This window comes from Saccostrea cucullata, unplaced genomic scaffold (genome assembly GCF_032062105.1).
Source record: "Saccostrea cucullata isolate Sc308-1 unplaced genomic scaffold, CSIRO_AGI_Scuc_v1 ctg12702, whole genome shotgun sequence".
NCBI lineage: Eukaryota > Metazoa > Mollusca > Bivalvia > Ostreida > Ostreidae > Saccostrea > Saccostrea cuccullata.
This window is the reverse complement of record NW_026924092.1, coordinates 1-11191: the sequence shown is the minus strand read 5'-3', so window position 1 is coordinate 11191 and position 11191 is coordinate 1. Positions and strand designations below refer to the sequence as shown.

At 32.0% G+C, this 11191-nt stretch overlaps 1 protein-coding gene across 1 annotated transcript; it reads left to right on the top strand.

Moving 5' to 3' along the window:
- Positions 1-8465: 8465 nt before the first annotated feature.
- LOC134265683 (dynein axonemal heavy chain 6-like) lies at positions 8466-9233 on the top strand. Its single transcript, XM_062747900.1, has 2 exons — positions 8466-8519; positions 9005-9233. The coding sequence occupies exons 1-2, from the start codon at positions 8494-8496 to the stop codon at positions 9231-9233; spliced, it is 255 nt and encodes an 84-aa protein (XP_062603884.1). The 5' UTR covers positions 8466-8493.
- Positions 9234-11191: the final 1958 nt, after the last annotated feature.

Sequence of the window (11191 nt, the reverse complement as noted above, 5' to 3'; positions counted from 1 at the left end):
TGTTTGCGAATGATTATCAGCGAAACTGGGATGTTTTTATGCCATATGTGTAACATGTACGCATGTTTTCTGCAAATTTCAAGAACATTACAATTTCTGTAACCTGTTTTGTAATATATCTGTATTCGCAAAACAAAATTTTATTATCGATAATTATAGCACCAAAGTGTCTACTTTATTTTAATATGTGAAATTGGAAAGAGGGTGATAGTTAATAAATTGATATAAGAACATGGCCAGTTAATGCATAAGATGGCTCTTTCTCTTTGTTAGGTGTTTTTTACCAGATTTGTGGGATCGATGAACGCTTAAGAGAAGTAAAGTTTATTGTGCTCATACTTTATCGTAAAATTCAAAATGGCGGCTGCGCAGGTGTAGCTCCACATATTTGCAAATTTTAGTACCTGGAAAATAAATAAGATTTTATATGTCTGTGTAACTTATATACATTTCTTGGATTCAAATTCAAAAGTAGTAATGAGTTGTGGGGCGCTGACAGTTGAACTAATACAAAAAAATACGCATAGAATCAAGTCAGGGGCAAGATTTAGTACCTTTTATTCGTAAACGGTAAAAGTCGTATTACTCAAAATATATTTGATGAAAACTGCTTTAATATATTTCAAAGAATGGAGAGCTATATAAAAGACCGAATATCCAACCGTATCATGTAAATAAAAATCTTAAATGAATGTCGATGATTGCATAATCGGACAAAAACTATGCTCGTAAGCAAATCATACAATTAATAATGAAATTGCTCATAATTAGTATCATAGTCCTGTTCTACATTTTGCATGTAAAAAATTTCTTTGAAATAGTTTTTCAAATAAGCCTTTGGCAGCACTTTTTCAATCGTCTCGTATGGATAAAAACTCCCATCGTATGTGAAGTATGAAAACCCTAGCCCTAACCCTTCAAAAGTTATGGTGAACGTTTTTAAAAGAAGTTCAAACATCAAGGTCAAAGGGTCAACGTTCTTGATATCCAATGAATGGGCTTGGAACACATTAGTACATTTGTAAAGTATAAAGCCTTAGCCCTTATTTTTGAAAAGTTATGGTCAAGGTTAAAGTTATTATGAAGGAAACCAAACTCTAAGTTAAAGGACAATAGGTTAAAGTTGTTGGTATCAATGAAAGCCCTTGTCACAAAGAATTCATATGTGAAATAAGGTAATTGATAAGGTAAAACGTTGAGAGAATTGTATAAAAAGTAGGTCAAACTGCACAGTTACATGTACGAGGTCAACGAAATGTCTTGTCACATGGAATACTTATGTGAAATATGAAAGTCATACTTCCACTGAATCAAAACTTATGAACAAGGTTAAACGTTTTTTTGACGGACGGACAGACTGACAGAATTAATTACAGCCAAATGAGATTTCATGTCATTTTTTGCATGAGCGGAAAACAAAAATGAAAATATAGAAAATTTATGTCTAGTTTTGTTGGTTATATCAGTGAATTTATGATAGTTGTAATCGCGGAATCTTTATGCATTGCGAGCTGTGCCCATTCTGCAAATGTCTCAACATCCCCAATCAACGTTGATGTCCATTCAAACCCAATAAACTAGGTAGGGGTTCTCTAAAAAGCACTAACATATTATTTATAAGAATAATTAATTTTAATATGTTTTCTATATATAGACGACAAAACAGTGTACAATTAACAACACTTATGTACTTCATTGGAGGTACAAACGTAGCAATTCTTTACGAAGGATGTTGTAAACACTTAACAAAATTTCAAAGTGTTAACTTTAATTAATGTATCTATTTAAAAAATCAGTTTATAGAATGTTATGTTATTTTCAAATTCTTACAACAAATGACCCTTCTTAACAATTTTAGAAAGGAACGAAAATATAACTGATAAAGACCACCATTCTGTGACGAAGCTTAAAACAATAAATCTTGTTTTTTGCGGCACGTGTTTTGTGCAATTAGCATCTTCTTGTGATAATTATCAAATTTTTACTAAAATCACTAAAAACATTGACATAATGACCGTTGAGATAGAAACGAAAGCCTTTGTAATGTTGATATCTGGACAATTCTTGCTCCACGTTTTACAAATTTTTATTTTTGTATTAAATTTTCCTTGATATTAAAATAAAAAAAAAATAACAACCAATATCAATATACAGTAAAACATCTCTAAACCGGCCAGCTGCCGGACTGAATAAAATGGCCGGACTAGATGGGGTGGCCGGTTTCCTGAGAATCTAACATACTGAAGAATTGCAGAACTTATATGTGACAGATGCTATGAAAATATAAAATTGGTGTCTGTTATAATTATCTGTCAAAATGTTATTAATTATCGGCAGACACGTAATGTATTCTTAAGGTCTAAAAAATAAATTAATATTATTGAGGATAAATTCGTCATACATGTTGGTTTTTATAGAAAGAAGTTAAAAAATAAAAGAGAAAAAATCACGCAAAGTTACCTTATTAATCATATGCAAGGAAATAAACCAGGACCCTCTACCTTAACTGTATACAGTATACTGCATGCATCCATGTATCGCTTACGTCATTAAAAAAAATTGAACCTCAGTGAAATTTAGGAAAATAATCAAAACATTTCTGAGCAATATTTCTGTTATTTTTATAAAAAAAAATGTATATTTTGGTAAACATTTTACTAGAATAATATTTTTTTCTTAGCATTATGTATCTGTAACAAATTTTAAGGCCGCTTATGTGTATTTTAAATGATGATGCAATATGGCGTGCGGTAATTTGTTGATTCATTCTGTGATTCAAATTTATTAGTTGCTTGATATTTTATTAATTCAAGTTTAATTTTTGTTAATCATAATTATGTACACAACTTAGACCGGCCTTTTACGTTGTCTGGCACGATAATTACCCCTTCTAGACGATTAAACAATAGAAAACACAATGAAGCCATATTCAGTTTTTCACACCTCTGACTTCTAGTGGGTAGGCTATTTTTCACACCTCCGGCCGGTCCTTTTTACCCCTCCGGCCAATGACAATTAATTTTTTGCAATCAAAAAATGGCCGGTATGATGAGGGTAAATTTCTTATGTTTCTTAACTTTGGTTCTTAGAAAAGTGGCCGGTGTCCGGTTTTCAGGGGTGGCCGGTTTTATGAGAGTTTATGTGTAAAGAAATGTTAAGATTTTTGCCGGGACTAAAACATTTGGCCGATGTTCAGGGAGAAACGGTTTCCAGGGTGGCCGGTTTGGAGAAGTTTCACTGTACCCATTTAACTTTTTTCTATAGGCTGTGCATCATTTTTGACAAAGTTGTTGACAAAGGCTAACCAATCCGAAGTGACCTTCATCTTTTTCTGAGGCCAAATTTTTTCCATCACGCCAGGTTAAAATAGTGTTAAATTGTCCCGAAACAATCCTACAAAATTGTAAATGAATAATTTCAATCGTATTAAAAGGAAAAGAAATCAGGTGCTCGTGACAGATAAATAGCAGCTCAGACAGTCTGAATATCCTTAATACGTGCTAAATCCCTAGGATATTGATCAAAAGGTATCTGTGTGATGATACCCTGTCAAATTCCCCGATCTGAATCCCATTGCACACATTGGAATTTTTATAAGAAGGTCATAGCCCCCCCCCCCTTCTTTAAAACTTCAAAAAATGTTAGGTGAATATTTGGAAGTTCGGTTCAGTCTTTAGCTTGTGAAACCTTGTCTGTTTAAATATCTACAAACATGGGTTTTAAAATACTGCAATCATTGACATTGTATCTAGCAAAAAGAACGATTCAAATCAAATAACTGATTTTTAAAGATTTAATGATTTAAAAGAGTATTGATTTTAATCATTCGTTAATCATGTTACTAGTTCTTGTCAAGTAAAGGACACATAAACTGGGTTAAGGTATGATATAATTGTCAGAGCTGAAATAAAATGATCGTCACAAGAATAGCTTTGAATGTGGGCAACACAGGCAGTATTAAAATGATGAGAACAAATAAACAATAAAATTTTATAAGAACTATATAGGATCAACGACGATCTTTAATCCAATAATCTTCTAAAAGACAAACAGATTTTTATAAAGCTATATTTTGCCTCAAAGTTTGAAGTTGTAAAATTTGTTCATGAAAACAAAAACCATATTTAAAGAAACCGTGTCAGTTGGAACCATTACAATTTTATTATTGTGTCTTTTTAATCGTTGATCTACTAATATCCCTTGTCTACGGTATGCCCATTTAGGACCTATCAAAAATATTTTTGAATTCGTTATAAAAGATTTAAAAACTCGTTATGACGAATTTAATTTGTTATAACAGATTTATTGAATTTGTTATAACGAATTTAATTTGTAATAGCAGATTCATTAAATACGTTATGACGAATTAAATTTGCTATTACAGATTCATTAAATTCGTTATAACGAATTTAATTTGCTATTACATGATTTTTTGAATTCGTTATAACGAATTTAATTTGTTATTACAGATTCATTGAATTTGTTATAACGAATTTTATTTATTATAACAGATTTATTGAATTCGTTATAACGAATTTAATCTGTTATTATATATTTGTTGAATTCGTTATAACCAAATTCTTGAATTGGTTATAACGAATTCAACAAATCTGTAATAACAAATTTAATTCGTTATAACGAATTCAATGAATCTGTTTTAGCAAATTAAATTCGTCATAATGAATTCTAACAATCTGTTATAACAAAATAAATTCGTTATAACGATTTCAATGAATCTGTTATAACAAATTAAATTTGTTATAACGAATTTAATGAATTTGTTATAACAAATTAAATTCGTTATAACGAATTTCCAAAATCTGTTATAACAAATTAAATTCGATATAACGAATTTTAAAAAACGTTATTACGAATTCAAAGATATTTTTGATAGGTCCTAAATGGGCTTCCGTACTTGTCCGTCTTTATACCGAGAATTTTTTATGTATAACATGAGCCGTGATAATTTAGGGCAACATGAGCTGTGACAATTTAAGGTTGCCAATAAACACTAAATACCGCATAAATAAGAAAAATTAAAAGGTAAAGATTCTTGTATTTAGAAGAATTTTAGGTTATATCTACATATTTTTACGCTTGAAATAAGCGGTTTGAAGGATGCAGAGGAGACACATACATTTATATTATTGCCCATCAATACATTTGTATGAAATACATTGATGTGAAATACATATAAAAATATTGTTAGACCAAGCTTACTGTATTTTTCAGTAAAATATCCAAACATGAGAGAGATGACTTGGCATTTGTGGCATCTTTTATTAATTGCTCAGCATGAATGGGAAAAGCTGTATTGAGCAATACGGCTCTGCATGTGCTTTCTGTTTTGTGTGTTTATGAGGACCTTTGTTAATTGGACTTCCATGAATGCAAGTTTTATTTTTTTATATAATTAATAAAATGCTGAATATGAGGCTATAATTATCCCTGTTCTATGGCAAAAGATGTTAATCGTTTGCCATATATTTTTCTACCACGGCTTTAAAGGGGGAAGGATATATAATGACCGAGATATTAAATTCGTCCATATACTAGTATAGCGTGTACGTTTAGGGTTACATGTACCCATCCCTTATCTGCAGCTCTTCCTTTAACATTGAATGGAATCTTAAGAGACTCCACGGAATGCTTGGTACACCGTATTTCATTGCACTAAACGTTTTTGGTCTTTGATTGGATACATATTTCGGGTTTCTCATACCAAAACATTGACGTGCCATTCTTTCTATCATATAAAAAAATGACACTTTCACAGATTCCTATCAATATGATGTAATATGGCACAATTTAAAAATTTTTTTTTTGATCATTACTTATTTCTGTTTTTTTTTTCAAGGGAAACATGTACTTTGCTATAATGATCATGTTGGGGACCTGGGATTTAGTTAGCTCTTTAGTCATATTTTCTCCAGTTTTATTCTAGAATGCGAAGTTACTTTTAAAAGCTATTTAACAAAATGCAAGTAAGTGATGTTAATCATTTAAGCCGTATATCAGGTAGGGTAGTCAGTGATATTTTCAAATGTAGGTTTCCCTAAGGTATTTACAGACATTGGACTAGTCCGAACTATAAGTGTTTTATCTAACCCAGAAAAAAAAATCGTCAAAATAGTTATCATTTTAGGGGGGAAATTATTTTGATATTTGTTAGGCACACAGCATACTATCTGGGTTAATGAATAAGACAATTGTCTGAATTTAGACTATACAGTCATATGAAATTATAAGCACAAAAATAGCTCTGAAAGTGAATAACAAAGTCAATATCAAGGAAAAAAGGTCAGATAAACTTTCTAAAAAATGTAAGGTTTAAGAAAACCTGGTTATAATTATATTTAATTTCAAAAATATATATGTTATCATGTTCATGAAGGTATCTGTTACCTTAAAAAATCCAGTTTGAATTTTTGTTGATGCAAACAAAGCATATGTTTAAAAAGCCTTCTGGGTTGACAATAAGATGTGTAACAAAAGCCTTCTTGGGTGGACAATAAGATGTGTAACAAGAAAGTAAAATGCAGCGAACCAGATCGGGATTCGAACCCAGGCCCCCTGAAACTCCGGTCAGGTGCTCTACCATTTGAGCTATCTGGCCATCGGCGATCGAACCCGGCTGACCGCCACATTTCTCCCTCCTTAAAGATCTTTGGCCCTCCCAAAACCCCAACACAGGCTCTATTTTGCAATGCACGGATAATGATTAAGATGATTAAGAAATAGGACATACAAGGTGGATATCAAAAATCTGCAACAATTGACCCAAAATCTGGCTTGCTATAGTGGACCAGAAGACTTTTTTAATTTGTCTACTAAATCTCTGATGTACTAATATTCTGTGCCCATTCTTATTCTCATCGATTTTATTGTTTTCTTATATGAGCTTTAATGAATTTACAAGCATTGGAAGGGTACATTGTATTTTGATTTTTTTTGTGATGGATTTTATTTTTTGTCTATATGTACATTATTTCTTTTTGAATTTAAAGATTATCTTATCTGTAAATTAATATTTCATTATACATTGAACTTTTTTCATATAGTCGTTAAAAGAACATTAGTTCAATCATCCTTAAATGTACACTATTGCTATAAAGAATTAAAGAAGCAGACTTAAGAATATACATGGTTCAGTCAATAGTTTGTGAAACCTTGTACGTTTAAATATCTACAAACGTGGCTCTTAAAATACTGCAATCATTAACATTGTATCTAGCCAAAAGAACTATTCAAAAGAACTATTCAAATTAAATAACTGATTTTTCAAAAAGATTATTGATTTCAATCATTCGGTAATAGTTCTTGTCAAGTAAAGGACACATTAACTGGGTTAAGGTATGATATAATTGTCAGAGCTGAAATAAAATGATCGTCACCAAAACAGATTTGAATGAGGACAACACAGACAGTATCAAAATTATGAGAACAAATAAACAATAAAATTTCCATAAGGACTATATAGGATCAACGAGAATCTTTAATCCAATAATCTTCTTAAAGACAAACAGGTTTTTATAAAGCTATCCTTTGCCTCAAAGTTTGAAGTTGGAAAATTTGTTCATGAAAACAAAAACCATATTTAAAGAATCCGTCTCAGGTGGAACCATTACAATTTTATTATGGTGTCTTTTTAATCGTTGATCTATTAATATCCCTTGTATGTCTTTATACGGAGAATTTTTTTTATATTACATGGACCGTGATAATTTAGGGCACTATGAGCTGTGACAATTTAAGGTTGCCAATAAACACCAAATACCACAGAAATAAGAGAAATTAAAAGGTAAAGTTTCTTGTATTTAGAAGAATTTTATAAGTTATATCTATACATAGTTTTACACTTGAAATAAGCAGTCTGAAGGATGTAGAGGAGACACATATAATTTATCTCATGGCCTTTCAATCCATTTTTATGAAATACATTAATGTGATATACATATAAAAAAAATGTTTTCTAATTAAAATAATTTGAGACTTTGGAATATAAAGATAATGTTAGGATGATTAAGAAGTAGGCCAGTCATATTATTTTTGCATTATGTTTTATAAAGCCTTGTCTCTATAAATGTACCAAAGTGGACCTTAGAATAATAAAACCATTGACCCATTTTTAAAGACAAAATTTTGTTCAATCAGTAAAACATGCATTCACTGCATTCAGAAAACTTCACCTCTAGAGTCGCGAGATAAGTAGAATGTCCTAAGGTCACATGTACAAATCCTACAGTGGAACGTGGATACCGTTCATTGAAACCTGGAGAGGGTTACACTTCCCTTATAGTTGGTGAAAGAGTACGTTCTCAAGTGTTATACAGTTGACTTGTCCTACAGTGTACCTCCTAAGAATTCATTCTTAACGAGCCGTTCTCATATTTAGAGTTAGACCTATTGAATAGACTTCTCCAATAGTGTGAGTGTCAATAACACCACTCCAACCCCCTCGAAAGATTGGCCATATGTCTAAGGGAGACCACAATGACGATCTATAATAACATAGCCAGGTAAGGAGGTTTAGGAGGACCAAAGGAACGCTCGCCAAAATTCCTTACATATACGTATGTATATCTCCAAAATAAATGTTTGTGAGCATTTCCGCTGTCGAACAGGCCTTTGCCTTTTGATAAAGAATTTATTTCCTATGTACCAAAACAAATTCTTTGTAAACAAGTTCACTCAACAACATACTAAATCCTGCAATGCATTGTGATGTCATGTTATTTGCTATTTATCGTAGAAAAACGATGCATTGTGATATTATGTTATTAAAAACCGGCTCATGTTAGGTGTACTGAAGTTTACTTCAAAATTTGTAACCAATCAAAGCTGGTTTATAAGCTACATAGGGAATAAATAGTGAATGTATTTTCTCTACATTTACAGAGAGTTATTTGAGAAAAATAAACATTTCTTCTCCTTCATTATTATTGATATTTTTGTATGAAATTGAGCATAACACTATAATGACGTATTTTCTCTATCCTTACAGAGGATTATTTGAGAAAGATAAACTGGTCTTCTCCTTTATGATGTGTGTGGAGATTATGAAGCAGGAAGAGAAGATAACTCCTGCTGAGTGGAACTTCTTCCTCCGTGGAGCTGCCGGAATGGACAAAGAGCGACCGGGCATGCCCACTGCTCCCTTCTTGAACAATGTCAAAGTCTGGAATAATGCATTTGATCTCAACAAGAAAGGCCCACTTACTAACCTTATATAATAAAGCTATAGAAAATTTAATTTTGATAATTAACTCTTTATAGAAAGAATATTTGCTTCCTTCCTCACAGCTCCTGAAAAAATTCTTGTAGAAAAAAAACTTACTTCCGGAACTAGGATAATGAGGCTTTTTAAAGTCAAAATCTGTATATTTACTCAAAATAATGTTCAGGGCAAGCAGTACTAAATATTTTCATTTTTGAATGGGATCACTGTTTTGTTTTAACAATGTACATGTAAGCTACCTAAACATAATGAAATCAATACAAATTTTCACATGATTACAAACATGGTTCTAAAATTGAAGTTCAAGTGTATTTCATGATCTCGATGCATGATATAATCCAGAAAGAAATGAGCGCCTTTATCTGATTTCTAGTTTCACAGATATATGAAACTCTCTATTGTAAATGTACCATCCCTGATGTTGATTTCCTGTGCTTTACAGACAATCTTTGCGGTGACAGAGTTTGTGAGTGAGAACCTGGGTAAGAAGTTTGTAGAGAGCCCCCCGGTGGGACTACAGACCCTGTACGACGACATGAACAACATCACCCCCCTCGTGTTTGTCCTCAGTACCGGCTCAGATCCCATGGGGGCCTTCCTCAGGTTTGCCAGGGACAAGGGATACACTGACAAGTACGAGGGCTGTTCAATAAATAATGTCCTCGGTGCTCAGAAAGAAGCAAAAGACACTTTTTAATGATTTCTTCTTCATGATTTTACTAATTAATCTTTTTTAAGTAAAATGCATGTCCGTAACATTTTTTATCTAATTTCTGATCGTTTGTAGAACTCATTTTTGGGTATGACCCTCAGTATACTGGAAAATGGCAGATCCAATGATTTCTCAGACTTGATTCATCCTTCTGAAAGGCATTTTTTCTAAGTTTGGAGATAGAAACAAATCAAAAGGTCAAAGATCTTGCAAAAATTGTTAATGTGAAAAATCATTAACTTTCTGTTTATCACAAAAACCCCTTTACTCTTCAGGGCATGCGGGTTTGGAGGCTTTCTTGAAGAAATTCAATGTAGTGGATTCCTGATTCTGGGCCCTTCCTCTAATAAACCTTTTGATATTTTGACCAAATAAGTACTTTCTAGACTCCTCCAGAAATTAAACTGTCTCTCTGATTACGATTTTGAATAATATTACCACTAATGTTTAAGAAAATTACATGTTATACTGTCTTTGTGCTCTTGCATACTTGTGTACTTTTCAGAAATTCGCCGTTTTTATCAAGTATATCTTATGGTAAACTCTCCTTTTAGGGTTTTAAGCTATAGATTCATGTTCCAATATCTGTTTGAAAATAAAACAAATGTGGATAACAACATTTACTGATATTTTAAAATAATTGTTAAGAATTTTGTAAACGCTGTCATTTTTACTAATTTTTCAAAATATAGGGTGACCTTTGAGTATCAAGCTTTTTTACCGCCAAACGTTTCTTAAAAACAGCGTAAATTACCCCCGATGTGATGTCTATCAAATTTGCTATGTGTCTTAAAGTCAATCATACATCATAAAGCATTATTTGTCGAAATTTGGCGAACAGTACATAAGTTGTTATAATTTTTGTTGGCAAGGAGGGTACCCGTTTTTGATGCCCATTATACAATTTTTTATCATTGAAATCCGCCTGCTCTTTTGGCTATAAAACAGACACTAGATGCTGTAAACGTCACATATTTCAGTTAACATTTCTTTGGGATTTTTAACAAGTTTTACGGCAGCCTAAATGAAGCCTTTATTTTCACCCTACTTTACTGATTGTTTACCATGCATTTATAATGCAGTGTCTCGAAAAGCCCTTGTTTCCCAGCTTCTCATGATGACACTATGTGATGAAAAGTGGTCACATAAACTGTTATAAATTCACGAAAGATTAAAAAATGAAGGAAAGTCAAGTTTAATGTCATACGATATCTGTAATGTATGTCATATAGTTCAGGACA